General features: G+C 36.0%; 1 protein-coding gene across 1 annotated transcript in view; it reads left to right on the forward strand.

Annotated features, from left to right (window-relative positions):
- rdgC (retinal degeneration C) overlaps positions 1 to 19,622 on the forward strand; it is an 84,841-nt gene that overhangs the window by 7,686 nt on the left and 57,533 nt on the right. The window contains exon 2 of the mRNA XM_034969338.2: positions 14,942 to 15,311. Coding sequence (XP_034825229.1) covers positions 15,089 to 15,311 — 223 coding nt within the window. The 5' untranslated portion in view covers positions 14,942 to 15,088. The remainder of the gene's footprint in view (positions 1 to 14,941; positions 15,312 to 19,622) is intronic.

Consider the following 19,622-nt stretch of genomic DNA (forward strand, 5'->3'; position numbering starts at 1 on the left):
TGGTACCTATAGCTACACTAGAGTTTGGTAACCTACCAGTTCATCTTGGTTATATTTAGAAGCCAATAATATCGAGCTAGATAGGTCGTGGTCATCATACAAGAAATTCTATGAAAGTATCGCGGGGTTTTTAAAAAAATAATTTTTTAACTTAGTAAATTGAATTAAATTAAATTAAATTTATTTCCACAAAAATAATAGGTAAGTATGCACAGATCTTCTCTCAGGTGAGTAAGAATGAGAAGGGTTTAGGCCACAGTCTGCCACACTGGCCCAGTGAGGATTGGAAGAAAATAAATATGATTCTTTAGTTCGTGTACAAAGGACTACTTAGACTAAGAGGTACAGCTATCTTGTGTGCTAACGAGTGTCTTCACCTTCCTCCGAACCGTATTTAGGTACCTATATTTTATGGTTTACCCCTTTAGGGATTGAATTTTCATAAATCCTTTCTTAGCTGTCTACGTCAGAATAGCTCTCATGCCAAATTTCAGCTCGATCCGTCCAGTAGTTTGAGCTGTGCGGTAATCGATCAGTTAGTCAGTCAGATTTTGCTCTAGGCAAGCGCACTCCGCTTCATCTTAGGCTGCATCATCACTTGCCACCCAGGCCTGATTGTAGCCAAGCGCTAGTCTATAAATTAAAAAAAAACTTTAATTTATTTACCTACTTATATTTAGTAGATAAGTGATTTTATTTCTGGTGATAGAAGGGCTGGCTCATTTTTTGCGCAACGGATCAGCCTGGCTGTCCAGCGCGGAAATGCAGCCAGTATTCTTGGCACCATTCCACGCGGGCATGATTTGTATAGTAATTAGATAAGGCTAGCTTTAAGTTTTATTGTAATATTTTCATTTTGATAAGTGATAATAATTATGCATAGCAATATTGTAAATTATTGTTTTTATTAAGTAGGTAGTTAAGCGTTTAACTTTTCGTCGCGATCAGTGTATCTCCAGTTTTGATTTCGTGTTACATAATTCAACCTGTCTCCATGTTGTTACGATACTGAAATAAATGTGCTTGAAAATCCACTTGGACATTTTCAATACCTGTATGTCCAATTCAACGTGACATTTTGCTCAATTATATCGTTCTATAAGAGGATATTATTGTGATTATTGCAGACTTTAAACTAGTATTAATTAAATTACGAGTAGGTATGTACCTATAGCTATGTAAAAGTTTAAGGCAGTTGTCCCACCGCCGATGAGGAAGCGTAGCTATCGAATATTTTCTCGCACAAGAAACCTACAATCGATGAATATTCAGTGTCAATAAAAGGGATTTATATATTAATAGTTGAACGCTGACTGTGCACAATGCTAGCGAGAACTCTCTCTCTACTACTTTGCCGCAACGATAAGAGCTATCAAAGAAAAACTTGTTCAGCGACGCTCTCATGGTGGTCAAAACACTCGTGCAATTTGCACAGAGATTTATAATAACAGGTGATTACTAGCCCGCTGCACTTGCACACTCGCTCTTAGCCCAGCGACAAAACTATAACAACTGCAGACTCGCTTCCTGCTGGTCGCCAACTCGTTTCTAGTTTTTAGCTAAATTCATTTCTCGCTAATCGTCGGCGGTCAGACAATTACCTGAAGCTCGACGAAAAGTGAAAATAAAATATAATTTGACGAGTTGCCAAATCTTCTAGGGTTACTTCATTCCGTGCGTTGGCTGTTGTTGATCTGTGATTTGGTAGCTCCGAGTAACTTTTACTGAATTTCGATGTCTACCAGTTGCACTATACGTTGTTTCTGCAATTCAGATTCGGTGGAATATTGTCGTCTTCTCAGTACTGTTTATTTTGGGTGTTAGAGCCACGAGAGCGTTGACTCAGTGAGATTACGTTTTAAATTTAGGCGGGTGCGAGTTGCCAAATCATTGGGAAAATGTTCGGCCTGCGTGCCCGGAACGCTGCGTTGGACGAATTGTTTGATTGTTTCGCGTAATTCGCACTGTGTCACTTTGATTAATCGGCTTCTTCCGTTGCAATCTATCACAAACATCTTAGAAACATAATATTATCCATTAGGAATCGGGAATTCTCCAACCTCGATGGCTTGGTGAATAGTCATTTATTGGACGGAATGTAGCTGTTTGAATTTTATCTAGGACAGGTAGATCAGATTCGATACACTAGCTCCCGTGGGAAAGCCCGCCCTATTCCATACCTATTATGAACTCTGAGCACAATTTCAAATTCTAGTTCCTAAGGTTTGGGCTTGGCGTTGATGAGTCAGTCATGATGAGAATTTTCTTTTTAATGTATGAGATGAGTCATCGGGTAAGACACGAGGTTATGAAAAGAAAACATTAAAAAAATTAAAAGTAAAAAACTTATTTAAAAACAAGCTTTTATTTAAATTCGCTAAAAAGAATAAAATAAACTTTTCCTTTGAAACTTTAACTATCAACTTCTAACGTCATTACACAATAATATTATTTTATATGATAAAAAAAGCTTGTCTTACATCTTAAAACGGTATTTATACTTCTGAATTCGTTTACTCAATCAAACTGTTATCGGCAAAAAGCTTTGTTTTTAGGTATTCACTGAAAGAACACAATACCATGTATTATTTAGATACTAGAGTTTACTATAGGTGCCAACCTTGAAGATAATAATATTTTATGAGCAGAACTTTTCTGTTTTCCTCTTGTAAAAGAGCTTTCTATAACGCCATTGTTTTGTTGCAATACAGCGTGTTTGATAAATCGTAGATATAACATGACAAATAGGTACCTAAGGTACCAATTATGTTTGCAAACCCCTGCCAGAAATCCTTAAAGTTTAAGTGTCTGGCGGGGGTTCCCGTGACACTAAGTGTCTGGCAATGCATGACGTGATTTCTAATCACCGAGGATAAACGGCTGTGTTTTTAATACTACTCCGAAGAGAATATAAAAAAATTTGACTTTATATATAGTAGGTACATCAACGTAAGATTTTTTACACCTTTATTACCTGTTATCTCCCAAAGCCACCATGATCCAAACTTCATAGTCGCTAATCGTTCTTCCCAGTGTTGGGGACAGGGACAATACACAGAGAAAAGGGGTTTTATAAAATAATGAAGGTCTGGCACGCACTGGCTCTCTCTCTATACGGAAAGTATATTAAAACCGGATAGGTATATTATATCAGCCAGTGCAAAGCAATATCTCTCGTAAACACATCAATTGCTTCTTCGTAAAGCTGCACTTTATAAAGCATTTCACGATTTCACGATTCAATTTACATTCTTGTGCCTTGGTACGTTCTCGCATGTGGTAGAGTAAAATATACCTATCACCTTATTATGTTGTACAAAAGGCGAATTCAACAAACCTTATAAAACTTTTTCTATCATTAATTCTATTTTGAGTTTGATTTATTTATGCAAAGTGAAGATTTTTTTCAGCGGTAACAAGTTCCTGCTCTAAGGCCACTTTTTCGTTGCAGTTAAAAATTCAATAACTAGATAGTATAGTGTACGTTTTGTAGCTAAAAATCATATAGTAGATACGTACACAGCATCGTTGGTACATAGAGTAAAATCCTTAAATCTAAGTACATAACAAATTAGTATAGACATATTTCAGTTCATATATTCGCTAATAGCAAATTGCTATGTACAAAAATGAAATTAGTACAGTAGGCATCTAATTATTGTTCCAGTCACTTTCGTATAAATGCAATTCATGGAGATACATACATCCATGGAACTATATTCATTTTATGTATAAAAGCCTTGGCTAAAACATCGTAAATATTCAACAGAACATTGATTGATCACTCAGTATAAATAAGTACCTATTCTTAAATTGGAACGGGAATCCATATAAGGTCTGCCTACCACTTGTAGTAGAAACCTTTCGAGTTCCCACTGTAGGTATGTAGAAAATAATCAAATTGTTTCAATATTATGTTTAACTAAAGATAAAACCGACCAAGTGCGAGTCGGACTCGCGCACGATGGGTTCCATACCATTATCTATAAAAACGAGCAAAAAAATCACGTTTGTTGTATGGGAGCCCCCTTAAATACTTATTTTATTCTGTTTTTTATTTAAAGCATTTGTTGTTAAAGCGGCAACAGAAATACATCATCTGTAAAAATTTCAACTAAGTGTCTAACTACCACGGTTCATGAGGTATATCCTGGTGACAGACCGACAGACAGACAGATGGACGGACAGCGCAGTCTTAGTAATAGAGTCCTGTTTTACCTTTTGGGTACGGAACCCTAAAAACGAGAGTATTTTAGAAATAGAAATAGAAGAACCAGCAAGAGACTGTTAAGGTATTATATTATTATTTATGCAAGCGTACCTATAATAAATGAATTTCACCTAAAATTATTATGACTAAGCAGTAATCATCAAAAATGCGGCGATAATTGGCACGAGATTCTATAGGTCTGCCGAAGGGAACTATGGGAGTGACGTGTGACGTCTCGAAGTTTATTTCAACAGTGCCGGCTAGCTAGAGCATACGCTATGACGTGCAGAGGAGAAGGGTACTATGAGAGTTTAGGAAATAAAGAGGAAACTAAAGAGGTTGCGTCTCGAATTCTGTGTATGTCTAGTACGCGACAGGTCGAAATGGCAATCGGGGAGGGAACGCCCCGCACACCCGTACACCCTCGCGCAAACCCGTTGCGGCAGAGCGCGGCTGACGGCGGATAAAAAGTAGCCTTTGTCCTTCCCTGGTATGCAAGCTATATCTGTACCAAATTTCGTCAAAATCGATTGAATTAATGGGTCGTGAAAGGCTAGCAGACAAACAGACACATCCTTCGCATTAATAGTAGGTATTAGTAAGTATGAGGTCTACGCTAGGCAAGACATTTATCGGTAGTACTATCTATTCGATCCCATTCTCTGTAGAGAAAGTTAAAGGAATCACTAATGTTGGCACGTCTAATGAAAAGCTGAAATGAAAATATAATCGGTTCAGTAGTTTTCACAGTCAGGTAGTTTGTAAATAAGGCTGCCACTATTTAGATTTGAACCTTGGTTATTTATAGTAAAGTTAGCTTTGCTTGTACAGAGATAATATTTTTATATTAGAGAATTTATGTGCCTGAACGTATCGACTTTATTTGATGTTCAATATCAATTGATGTAGGTATGCGATTTATTATAACTGAACACCGATATTTTGTTTAGCTAATGGCTGAACTTGCACCTCATTTAGCTACGTGAATATTCAAGCAGATAGCTACTAGTATAGTAGTTATATATAGCTGCTACCAATAGCAGTTTATCAATAAAATCCTCTCAGCCAGCTGATGGTTTCAATAATACACTTTGACAGTAAATGCGTTCTCTGAAGACCATTAAAAAGTCACGGTCTCTAATAAAAATAGAGCTGACTCTTTTCTTTATTTTATACTAGCTGACCCGCCCGGCTTCGCTCAGGAGAAATCCATCCATACTAATATTATAAATGCGAAAGTGTGTCTGTCTGTCTGTCTGCTAGCCTTTCACGGCCCATCCGTTCAACCGATTTTGTCGAAATATGGCACAGAGATGGCTTGCATTCCGGGGAAGGACATTAGGCTACTTTTTATCCCGGAAAATCAAAGAGATCCCACGGAATTTTTAAAAACCAAAATCCACGCGGACGAAGTCGCGGGCATCATCTAGTTTAATATATACACAATAATATAATACAATGATCTATGTCCATCTGAAATAATGTACCTTTTAAATGATGAGTGACGATAATAATAATTTAATAATAACTTATAATTTTTAATTTAATTTATTTTAAATGATAAAAGAAATTTTCAAATAGGCGAAGTGGTTGCGGACTCGGAGATACATACATATTAGGTATACACAAACATGCTCACCAAATTCGCACTCTCTCTTTATAATATTATAGTAGGTACGCCTAGCGAAATAAATGTGTATAAGTAGTTAAAATGTAATTAGGCAAACCATTAAACGAAGCTAGATAATTACAGGTACCCATCTTAAAAGGAAATAAAAGGAGGATCTCACAATACATTCTCTGCACGAGGGAACAGAATCAAAGGAAATTGTACCGAAAAGAAATTTCGTCCCTCATGAAAGAGAATTGAAGTAAGTGTACTGTAATCTGTGGATTATATTAAAACGTATTAAATAAGAGCGCACAGCGCACTTGACCTTATTTAGAACCGCTAAGGCTTTGTTACATTTTAAATTTTGAAACAATGTAGAAAAATAGTTCCTTATGATTTCGGAATAACTTATAAGAAGTCTATGGTCTTAAAATAACGTAGTAAATCTTTCAATATTGTGTGTATAAACTTAAAATATATTCATCGCACGGAACCCTTTCCATGCGAGTTCAACTCGCACTTGTCCGGTTTTTATTTTATTCTCACTTTTGCCAATTTCAACATCTTTTCGAAAAATCCGAGCTTCAAAATTAGCTAAGAACTCTTATCTTCAGACGCTTTCAACATATTTTTTTTACCCAGAATGAATTTTGTTTTTGAGAGGATCGCTTTACATGTAAATTTGTTGGGATTCCAATAGAATTCATATCGTAACGTGGAGCGGGATTTTGGCTTCAACCAGTGAGCCTCATAAAAATGCTATCAATCTTGACTTGTAAATGTCAGATGTTAGATACCTTGGATATTTTTCATGGAGCGTGCTTAATCTGGTTTTGTTGTTAAACAGAGGGGTTATTTTTTCCCTTTTTGACTTATAGCGAGTCGGTCGCGATAAATCTCACCAGCAATTCGTAACCGGCACTGGCAGATAATAATATGCATATTATGGAGATACTAAAATCCATACATAAACATTGTTATACTTGAGACGGTCTGGTCATAGTTTTACAGGATACATTTCTAACCTATCTTTTAAAATTTATACCTCTACCAAAGATTTAGGTTACTTACAATGCGAGCTAACCTAGAAGGAACTTAAGTAGAAGGAACTTAAGCAGTATCTTTTTAACCCTTACCCTTATCTTATTCCTGTGCGGTATGGTACCTACTGGAACCACCTTTCCTGGTAGTAAACTACATTATAATACATTTGATAATACATTCTGACGGGATAAGTCATCCATCCATTCATTAATTTAGACGTTTCATAGTAAAATCATGCTAATGTATCAGGGGGCACGGGAGTGCTTACTTTGTCATTTCATCAAGGCTGCGATGAAAATACGATGAAGAACTGCGAAAATTTTATATTTTTTTCTCTTGCCTGACAAGAATAGCTCATTTACCTATTGTTCTTCGAGATAAAGCAAATGAAGCCGTAATCTAAAAACTTCACTAGGCGAAGAAGTTACAAGATTTCTTAAGAGTTTAAAACATTGTTTTCCATCTTACTTTGCCTACGTCATGACAAACCTTTATAGGTACCTACCTACTTAAGATTAGGTTTTTAATAAGATACCTACAGGCATTCTAGTTTGGAAGTCAAAGTTAATTATTCTGTATTGTTTAATATTTTTCACCTCAAATTATTCCATTAATTTATATTTTACAATCTGAAATTTTTTACGAGACATTTCACCGCGATTAATAGCCTCAACTGGTGACAGAAGGGCTGGCTCATTTTTTGCGCAGCGGATCAGCCTGGCTGTCCAGCGTGGAAATGCAGCCAGTATTCTTGGCACCATTCCACGCGGTCATGATTTATATAGTAATTAGATAAGGCTAGCTTTAAGTTTTATTGTATTAAAAAAAAAAAAATCTGAAATTTGAACCTGTATAGATAGCTTCATGAATAAACTGTCGTTTAGGGCATACAAAACACCATTTTACTGATATTTTTGTGCAAATCACAAATTTTATAAGTGACTAGCTTACGCTCGCGACTTCGTCCGCGTGGACTACACAAATTTCAAACCCTTCTTTCACCCCCTTATGCGGTGCGGGCCGGGCCGCCCATCGCAACGCGCGGCGCCCCGCGTCTCCGTAAACGAGGCCTCAAGAATGTCATGTCGCCAAGAGTTTGTTTTCTCTTAACAAGGCAGTGAGATATTCACTCATGGAGTAACAGAACTATGCCTCAGTAAAGCGCTCTACACATTAATTACAAATTATATTTAGCTAGCTGATGCCTGCGACTTACTCCGCGTAGATTTGGTTTTCAAATCCCTTGGGAACTGTTTGATTTTCCAGGATAAAAAGTAGCCTGTGTCACTCTCTCTCTTTAACTATAACTATGAAAAAAATCACGTCGATCCGTTACTCCGTTGCGACGTGATTGAAGGACAAACAAACACACTTTCGCATTTATAATAATAATAATGGGTAGTGATTCTAGGACGACCTGCTTTCGTCGTAACGTCATTGTCTCCCTACGAAAGGGAACCAATTAGTTTGTAAGAGTTTTAATTAGACTATCACCACCATCAAATTAATTATCACCATTAGGTACATTATTATCTTACCCATTACTATTCTCGACTGCCATATCTTGTTGCAGATGGTGTGAAAGATATTGACACCTATATCGCCTAAAGCCCACAGTGTTTCAATCGGGATTGCATCTCTTCCAGTAGCTTTCCCATTTTTGTGATGCATAATGGCGGCTCTAACTTCAGACATGAGTATGTCTGACTCTAGGTTCTCATATCCGGGTTCTTTGGGAAGAACATCAGTCGGAAAGTTTTCCGACGGATTGTCCTGGAACAGGGACTGACAGTAACTCTTTCAAACTTCAGTTATGCGATCTAGCTCAATAACTACTATGCATATTTTGCGAAGATAATCATTATGATCCCGCCTGCATCCTGCTTGAATTTGCGCAGACAGTTTATTCAAGTCACTAACCGCTGCGTGTCTCTGTTCAATAGTGTTGCCGTTTGTGTGCTATGTTGGGTAATCTAGAGGCTGCAATAGAATAAGTACCTAGATGTAATACGTTTGTATGGAGAAACGCGTAGGTAAGAAGTTGACCCTTAAAATGGAAATACAAAAGTTAAAATGTGTATTCCGAAAAAAAGGACGATCCCATAACGAAAATTTTATACCCACTGCTCTCAAATTTATTTCTCGCAACAATGTAATCCCAAAATTTACTGAACCCTTGTTGTTCAGTAAACACAGCAATTGCTTTACTCGGCGACAAGTGGGGAAATTTATGTTCTTGTGGCTATCCCTTCTAGTCAGGTTTATTTGAAGTGCGAGATGAATGGAGGTTGGCTTTAGCTAGCAACTATAACCTTAGAGGTACGAATAAAACCACAGAATATACATATATAAGTAGGTACCTACTACGTATCTAGTATAACCAAAAACTAAAGTCTATTCGTAAGATAAAAAATAAAATATTAAAAAAACCGACTTCCAAAACCACTACAAAGTAAAAACTAACTTTTGTTTCTACACCTGTATGTATGTTGAAGTCTGGCGAGTTTCACGGTTTGATTTCTAGTTTCTCTTATTATGCTCTTGAATCTTAATAACTCAGGCGGGCAGTACCCCTGCAGCATCAGGATTGAGGAGTTGGATCCAGAATTTTTTATGGGACCACCACGGAAACACTCCCCAACCCCTGTTGACTAAAAACAAAAATTTTGCAAATCGGTCCAGAAACCTCGAATACAACTGGCCAAATTTTGTTGTACAAAATCTCTACACTAAACTAATTACCTAATCCTAAACCTGTCAAATTAGTTTAGTAGGTACCTATAGATTTAGATCTAGGATTATGCTTTTCGTGTACAACAGAATTACTTAGCCACTTATTGGTTACATTTTATATCTAGCTGTCACAATACAGTTAAGTAGGTATTCATTTTAAACCGACTTCCAAAAAGAAGGTGGTTCTCAATTCGGCCCGTTTTTTCTCGACTTTTTTTTGATGTATGTAGTAGTATGTACATCGATTTTTTCCAGGTTTCTGGACCGATATTTTAATACTTAGATATACTTACCTACTTGTATAATTATTTATGTTCTATTCGCTTATTAACTATAGCATCTATAAATCATACGCAACTTTTAATAATATAAAGATAAGGGTCGAAAATATTTAACATACTTTAAATACATTCATTCGTACCAGGTATACGGGTATGTACCTATGCTGAGGTATATCGTACCTACTGCTTTAAAACTCTACACTCATAACGAATGCAATCGTTAGCCTATTAAAATAGTTAGGGTTTCTGCTCTACGAACTTTCGACCTATTTCAAAGGAGTTATTATGATACTTTAGCTAAGTAATCATCCGCTCTATCCGCTTAAGTTTTGGATATATTATTGAGTTAGGTCCTTTGTCTATTCCTACTCAAATAAAATTAGACCTTTTTTCGCTGGGGAAAATGCAATTACCCATCCCGCACAATGCGGGTATGTGGGAATTATGGGACTCACTGGCTCTGCCAGAATCCTTTATGTACCTAAACCCAGCGGCACAATCGGCGTCATGAATACCTACTACATGTCAGGATCTCAGGTATCGGATGCAATCGAAACGTCCACACGTTGGGCTCAGGTTTGCACATATTTTTTATGTGCAAACCTGAGCCCAACCTGAGCCCAACGTTCAATGGGAAGTTGAGCGTAGCCTCGCTCTTCCCCCGATATTCAACGATACTCCACACTATGGGGTAGACGAGAAAAAAAATCATCCCCACTTTAGTAAAGGTAGCCAGAACGACTTTGAAATCGCTGGAAGTTGGCACATCAGATCTCATACTCTCAAACAAGAGCTCCTAGCTTCTTTCCATTAGAGCTAGGTGTATGACAGACCTTTATATTATTATTATGAGAAGAAAGTAAGCCTAGTGCGCCCCCCAGCGTTGTCCATACAAACGGATTTTCGTTCTCACCAATCAAACTCAATGAATTTTTGTAGACACGTTCAAGAAACAAGTCTGTGGTTTGACTGATTTATCAGTTTTTTTTCCGTAATAATGAGTAGTTTTAAACTTACACCGGCTCAAAGATTTGTATGTAAATCAATATTGTAGTGTAATATAAGTATATTGAAATGAGAACCTTACTTCTCTAAGTTACCTTTAAATTACCTATATGTTAGATACATTCTAGGAAGAGAAATGTTGTTTCGGTTATTTCGTAGGCAGATTACGCAGATAAAGTACAAATGTGAGCGCCGCCGTAGAGGCTGCCTATCTTATATTTTTACGACGAGCAATTCCACTTTACGGGTAATAGCATGTCGGTCCTTAAGTACGTGTATCGTAGAATTTATGGTAGGAACTCTCGTAGGAATAAAAGCTTGCATAAAGGTGTGAAGTTTTAGAGACATGTCTTATGGTGTTCGAAATAATTTAAAAAGGTTCAAGATTTTTATAATCCAAACCCAAAAGAGTTCAAGATTTTTTTATAATCCAAACCCAATAACTGCACGAGGACGAATGAGTAAAGAGTTAGTACAATACATGTCAACATAATTTCTAAAGTAATGTAGTTTTCAGTGCAGTCATGTAAGTACAAATATTTGGACAAAAGGAAACAAGGTCCTGGGATCAAAGAGGAAAATGGACTTTAGTATATTGAGAATTCGTCTACATTATTTCCATAGCTAGGGCCATTATATACACTAGGGCTGAGTATGAACACATTTTCCCTTTTCCGCTGCTTTTCCTCTACATTTTATGAGTTGAGACGTCTTAATGCTTCGATTATTAATAATGTACCAGATAAGCTGTTGTTGGACATCAAAAACAATCCGTAAAAAAATTGTTCTCAGCCACATTGATAACCTATTTTCGTTAATCCATCAGTGAGAAAGCCAATTTGGGCACATCTCACGATGCCGCCGTAGTGTGCTTTTAAAAGTGGTAAAAATATAAATAGAAGTTACTAGAACTTTGGAAGAACTTAGTTCCTAGATAAATGTATTTTTACCAATTTTTATTAGTGTCGCGATGAAAAAATTACTACAAGTACAAACTTATCTGCATATCTAGAATATTATTGATCGAAGTGTTGAGAAAAGTATTTCACAGGAAAGCAATAAGAAGATACTTAGCATTATAAGGCTCATAATACATACCTTTGCTTATTATGAGAAACAATGCTGATATAAAAGATGTCGAGAAAATATGTGATAAAGAATGTAATAAATTGTTATTTCTTTTGTTAGACCCGGGTAGGAGTGCCCTTTTTGTTGAAACTTAATAAAGATGATATCCAAAATTGACCATCGAAGAGGCTTAAGTAAGGTATATGTGGCTATAAATTTGCTATAGGCATATATTCATATTATTCCTTATTTTGGCTCCTATTAAGAGGGATTTATACGTACAGTACGCGATAGAAAATAATATACATCGACCTTTGGAATAAGATTTCGGCTTTGTAGACCGTTGTCTCTGTCATCTCAAAGACAGAGACAATGCTCTACAAAATCAAAATCTCTTTCTAAACGTCAATGTACATTATTTCCTGTCGGGTACCTACAGTAGTGTGGTCCAAACAAACGTAGTTTGGCTCTCATTTGAATACTAACCAATCAAACTCATTCCAGATTTCCTTAAATTACTCAGTTACATACCTAAATATTTTTAAACCCGTGTAACTTTATTAAAACTGGTTATTTTTTACGGAAATACTTGGCAAACCTAAGACTATCAGAAATTAGTTCCTAGAATGTGCCTACAAAATTACATCGAGTTTGATTGGTTAATAATATTCAAATGAGTGCCAAACTACGTTTGTATGGGGCGAGTGACGAAGAGACCGGCGTAACGTGGTCGTTACCAGCTGCTGTGGTGTTGTGATCGTGGATTTGATCGGAATTCGCGCAATCTGACCCAGGTCAGCAATCAACCACTGTAATTCCGTGTGAATGAGAGTAATTTAGTAAATACCTCAGCGACGACAGGGTCACTTTGTGATGAAGGCGAAATATTGCTGATACATTTCTCTGGCGAAGTAATAGTAAATCTAACGTAAAGAAAACCCACAGACCGAAATAAGTAAAACAAATCTAATAGGTGGGCACGAGTAGGTATTTACTAGTGGCGAAATTGGTTTTCTCACTTTTAGCGGCAACCACCCATCATCGTTCTACCTATACTTATTAACATTTTCTTATAGGTTTATCTTTATAACATCCTCAAATTTGAGAGAAGATTCGACGTGTTCAGTAGTGAGCGTGAGGTTAATCGGTTTAAAGAATTTATTCTCAAAAAGAACATACTATTCACTTACATTAAGATTAATTATATATACATTTTAGTAACTACTAACACAGACGCATGCATTACAAATTCAATTTTAAATTTTACTATAATAAATTACTTAACTATGTCTATACCTAATTATAATATTTTTTTTATCTAACTTAATAACTATTTCAATTTTATGCAAATTACAAGTTCTAGTTAAACAATATTGTCCGCAACATATTTCTTTAGCCTATTCTTAAATTGAACAATGGTTTTAGTCTGTTTTACCACTTCAGGTAAGCTATTAAACATATGTACACCCTAGGTTAATCATGATAATGATAACATCCTAATTATGAAAAGTGTAAGAAGATATTAAAACGAAGTTAATGTATTGGCACATGCAAACTTTTGATAAGTAGGTAGGCACTAACGCCAAATATTCTAAGAAAATAAAAATTCAAAAAAAATAAAAACCGACTTCAATAACTACAAACACTAAAAAGTAAAAAAATAATTTAATTTATTACTTACCCAATATATTATGTACACAAGAGTTATTGTAGTTCTATAGTAATATTTTGGAGCCGGTGCCAATTAGCCGCACGAACCATCTACCTACTCTTCATATTGTTTTGTGACTCCACATTGGCACCTCATTGGTTTTCACAAGCACCTTATTTTACAATTTTTAGTGGCCCCATTGTACTAAAATATGATATGCCTAGTTAAAAACCTACTGTTTACTAAGCTATTACACTGATCGCGAGCAATTTACTCTTATCCATTGAGAAGTTCCGTTCTCCATCTCCGAAGATATTCATCAGATCTTTACCAAATTAAAATGGGACCACCTCTGAAGTATGTCCTACAAAACAAAAAAAGAATCATCAAAATCGGTTCATAATTGACGGAGTAATCGCGTAACAAACATACAAAAAACATACAGTCGAATTGATAACCTCCTCCTTTTATTGAAGTCGGTTAATTACCTGCATTATGCCGATAAGTTTTCGTTCGTTACATAAACATTTATGGTTCGTTATCCAACTATAGTCTGCGATAGGTCGAGATGGCAATCGGGGAGGGAACGCCACGCACACCCGCACATGCCCCGCGCTAACCCGGTGCGGGCGAACGCGGGTAACGTGCGGGTGTGCGGGGCGTCTCCCCACCTCATACCCTAATTGCTAACTCGATCTAAGTATAATCTTGTGGATTGACTTCATCTTTATTAGTTCTGTCGTTTGTCTTGTTATAAATTTCTAAGTAAAATTAGCTGATGCCCGCGACTTCGTGCGGAATTAAGTTGTTTAAAATCCCGTTGAAATGTTTCAAAATCCTTTCTTAGTGAGGGTCTACATTAAAGAAAGAACTTACGTGTAAAATCCGAAGTTTCTAGACTGTGGTTTGAGCTGTAAGCTGTTTCAATATTGTCTAGTCTAAAGCCGAAGTTTTGGTTTCAGTCTAAGCGCTGGGCTTTTCTGAGTATTGCCTAGGCTAATCGCTATGTGCCGGCACTTCAAGTTTGGATCATAACATAATACATACCTATTGAGAGTTTTTCTACTAATATATATTATCCATACTAATATTATAAATGCGAAAGTGTGTCTGTCTGCTAGCTTTTCACAGCTCAACCGTTCAACCGATTTTGACGAAATTTGGTACAGAGATTGTATCCCGGGGAAGGACATAGGCTACTTTTTATCCCGGAAAATTAAAGAGCTCCCACGGGATTTTCAAAAAGTTAACTCCACGCGGACGGAGTCGCGGGTATCATCTAGTATTTATATACCTATGTATAAAATGAATCTTACTAAAAGTCTTTTTTTTTTCAGGTACTAGCCAATCTTTGTGATTGGTAATGTTTGGATCTTCCGCTGCCGTTCTGTTGAGCTGTCACGATTCGTAAAACCCGCCAAAAAACTCCAAGATGTGTCCGAAAACGAAGAGATAAAAAATATAAAAAGGATAAGAGTCCCGCGATGTTCTCATTGGGCGAGGGCTGCGGCTGTGTCAGCTTTAGAGGACGCCGCACGCGCTCCCTGGGGGATGACTCGTCCTCTTGTCGCAGCTCGGAGATAGAACAGGAGGTGCCCAAAAAGTTAGGGAAAAGAATACTTAACGGCGAATGCACTATGAAAGCACTTGCACCATTCCTTAGATTTTGGAAAAGACATGACGTCAGCATGACCAAAGCTGAAAGAAGTAAGTACAAGTACCTACATAATATATTAAGGTCTTTGTAAACTATGGATCTATGGTTTGTACTTTGTAGTCAGGAGTATTTTTGCAATATTAGACTGATTGTCTAATATTGCAAAAATACTAGACAATCAGTCTAATATTGGTTGAGACTTCAGTATCAAGTAATCCAAAGTATGAACGATAGATCTTCTGTTTATCTGGAAATTAAATAAGGTTATGTAAATAGTTTGAAGAAGGTAATAATGATGTAAGAAATTCCATAGGAATCGATACAGTACAAGAAATTTAAAGATATATATCTCAATAAATACTTGTTTTTTTATGAAAATAGTTTTAAATAAAACAATTTGATTAAATGTATTTATTTTTACATTATAATATTTTAAAATTTTAATCTTGTCCTTATCTATACTAATATTATAAAGAGGACTGTCGTTGTAAGGGGTAATCTCTGAAACTACTGAACAGATTTTGAAAATTCTTTCACCAATAGAAAGCTACATTATTCCTGAGTGACATAGGCTATATTATATATCCGCGGGCGAAGCCGCGGGGATCAGCTAGTGTTTTATAGAGAGAAATCAACATGTCTCATGTAGGTACATTTTGTGAATAAAAGATTTCAAGGATTTTGCTTTTATCTAATCTTAACACGATGGCAGTAATTAAAATGAGAATTTATGCCAGCAATGTAAATTGGATTTACCACAATCCGACATATAAACAAACATTGGGGGATTACTTTGGGACTACGTTAATATGCATGATAATAGGACAGACAGGCTGAGTTTGTATTTAAATGAGATGCCATAACAAATCATGCTTTAAACACTCAACATAAAACTTTGTGTTGATGAAAACCATCCACATCTTTAAATACCAAACCGTTTTAATCCTACCTGGCTCTAGTCTGTATAAATTTTTTTACAAAAAAAATAAAAACCGACTTCGATACACAAACACTAAAAATTGAAAAATAATTTAATTAATTACCGAATATATTATGTATACAAGAGTTAATATAGTTCCATAATAATATTTTTTGGTGCCGGTGCCAATTAGCTTTAGCTGCGCGAATCGTCTAGACTTCATATTTTTATGAGACTCCACAATGGCACCTCATTGGCACCGACCCCAAAAAATATTATTATGGAACTATATTAACTCTTGTATACATAATATATTCGGTAATTAATTAAATTATTTTTCAATTTTTAGTGTTTGTGTATCGAAGTCGGTTTTTATTTTTTTTGTAAAAATTTTTTATTTCACAATTTTTAGTGGTCCCATGGAATTATGCTATGACTGGTTAAAAATCTACTGTTTACTAAGCTATTACACTGATCGCGAGCAATTGACTCTTATCCGTTGAGGAGTTCCAGTATCTATCTTCGAAGATGTTCATCAGATCTTCACCAAATTTAAATGGGACCAACTTTGAAGTATACCCTTTCAAACAAAAAAAAGAATTTTCAAAATCGGTCCAGGCGTCTTCGAGTAATCGGGGAACATACATAAAAAAAAATATATAAAAAAAAAAAAAAAAGATTCCGACGAATTGAGAACCTCCTCCTTTTTTTGAAGTCGGTTAAAAAATGCAAAGTCCTGACTAACTAACTGCTGACTTATATATCAACGCATAGCCTAAACCGCTAGTCATAGAGGCATGAAATTTGGAGAGTGTGTTCTTTGTAAAGAGTGATTATCAAAAAAACGTATTTTTTTTAAACTCCTCCTCTAAGTGGGTTAAATGGGATTTGAAATTTATGTAGTCCACGCGGACGAAGTCGCGGGCATAAGCTAGTAAGGCACGTATAAATATCATACATTACGTCATTCGTACTTCTTCTTACTTAAATGCAAATGCCTCTTGTTGTTTATTATGATTAGAGAACCCGTAGGAATTTTTCAGATGGTGCTTGATTAACGCTGAAAGTTTGTAATAATAACAAATACTTAATTCTGTCTTCCCTTTTTGTGAAATACTTGAAGTTATGGGAAACTCGAAACCACGACATTGTTAATTTTTAATAGGTAGCAATTTTAAAAATAGAAAACCATAGATAGCATGAGGTAAGAAATATACAGCTAAAAGTCTGTACACTTTCAGTTTTTAGTAAGCATCTCCTCAAAATCTTCCACAGACTCTTGAGCCATTATTTTGCTTGAAGGGATTATTTATTAACGTTGTTGCAAAAGCGAACTTTTTAAAGTTTGTTCATAAAACGTTTTTTCTGTAGAAATAGCTCGAATGGCATTATACATAAATGATTTGTTTTACCGATTTATATTTCTCGAGTTGTCCGTAACGCTATAACGGGTGACCTACTTTGTATTGAGGTGAATTGTGTACGTTCGCTGTCAAAACAGTTAATATTGGTCTGCTTGTCTTGTTTGTTCCGTTGTTTACTACCCAGAGAAGTTTACTATTGTGCACTGAAGTTCTAAACGTAAGTATGGAGTATGATGGAGGCAGATACTTATTTTAATTTTGTTCTTATTTTGGTTATACTCGTATGATTAATCATTATCTAAACGCCGACGGAGATTAGGTCGGAGACGTTTCATAATTACAGTCGGCCCAGCAAGTCTTAATGCATTGCAGGACTTTAATGTTGCGATAGCAATCGTGCTCTGATTTTAGGGTTCCGTACCTCAAAAGGAAAAACGGAACCCTTATAGGATATGTCTGTCTGTCTGTCTGTCTGTTTGTCTGCCTGTCTGTCTGCCTGTCTGTCTGTCTGTCTGTCTGTCCGTCTGTCTGTCAAGAAACCTACAGGGTAGGTACTTCCCGTTGACCTAGAATCATGAAATTTGGCAGAAAGGTGGGTCTTGTAGGTCATTAGGGGAAAAATCTGAAAACCGTGAATTTGTGGTTACACACACAAAAAAATTAATTTGTGGTCATAAACTAATAATTAGTATTTTCAATTTTCGAAGTAAGATAACTATCAAGAATATCAAGTGGGGTATCATATAAAAGGTCTGCACCTGTGCATTCTAAAACTGATTTTTATTTATTTTTATGCATCATAGTTTTTGAGTTATCATGCAAAATGTCCAAAAAATACGACTGAATTACGGAACCCTCGTTGCGCGAGCCTGACTCGCACTTGGCCGGTTTTTTAAAGATTAAAACTCTCGGATAACCTCTACGCGTGGAACCTGTGTTCCTTGTGTAGGTTCCAATAATTCGTTAAAATTATTTAAATAATATTTACCTGCTTTTCTTAATGACGTTTACAATGCAGACGTCCTAAAAACAGTCCTATAAAATCGGAGAGAGCTTGGTCTACTCTTGCCGTCTTAACCAGATTTTTTATAGAGAAATAATTTTTGGCTATAACCGCGCAGGAGTGAACAGGTGTCAATGCCGTTAAAGTGTTTGTGAAGTCGGTGTAAAATCAGACCCTAACATCTACGTTGGTAACTAATTTTCGTAACCAGCTACGAAAACGATTTTGTCTTTAAAAATCGAAGAAATGGTTTAAATACGGTTAACAACACTTCTTCGATTTTTAAAGACAATATCGTCGTCTGCGTTATTCCTTAGTTTTAAAAACAGCGTAGTCGCATCTGCGAAATAAGACATTCCATATTTTATGTCCCAGACTGTAATCTTTACGACCGTCATAATTTCATCATAAAATATACACCAGTTTTCAAGACAATAGACTCTAGTAAAAATGAATTTAATTTTATAGTATAGCTAGGTAGGTACTTATAGCACTTATAGTAGATATAGTTTACTTTAACTTGTTTAGAGACAACCGAGTGACGCCAGCGCGGCTGTGCCAATATCCGCATCTGTGTGAATCCACACTTAGCCACCGTGGTAGACAATGGCCAAAACCCTTCTAATTTTGAGAGGAGACCCGTACTCAGTATATACAATAAGAAATAGTCTTTCTTCCTTATCGCCGTGACATGAGGCGCTATCTTCACCCTCGTCATTTGTGTTCTATTTATGTAATAAAATGTTAGTTGAAGTATAAAAAATAAAAATGTCGTATCGTAGAGTAAAGAAACGTCGTGTGTCATAATTTTACAGGAAATTTAATGGTCTAACAAAATAAAGTAATTTGGGGATCAAATGCTTTTCTGTTACAGTTTAATTAATGTTTCCTTTTAATTACTTACATCATCATGTAGAGAGCTATTAATTAGCAACGACGTTTTAGATGAGACGTCCTTACATTTGCTTACAATTTTATACCTAAGACGAATTAAATGACAAAACTGCGGTTACGCACGTAAGTGAGCCAAAACTCAAAAATTCAATATACCTATTGCTCTTGTACGTAGTAATAG

The sequence above is a fragment of the Maniola hyperantus genome, chromosome 6 (assembly GCF_902806685.2).
Source record: "Maniola hyperantus chromosome 6, iAphHyp1.2, whole genome shotgun sequence".
Classification (NCBI taxonomy): Eukaryota; Metazoa; Arthropoda; class Insecta; order Lepidoptera; family Nymphalidae; genus Maniola; species Maniola hyperantus.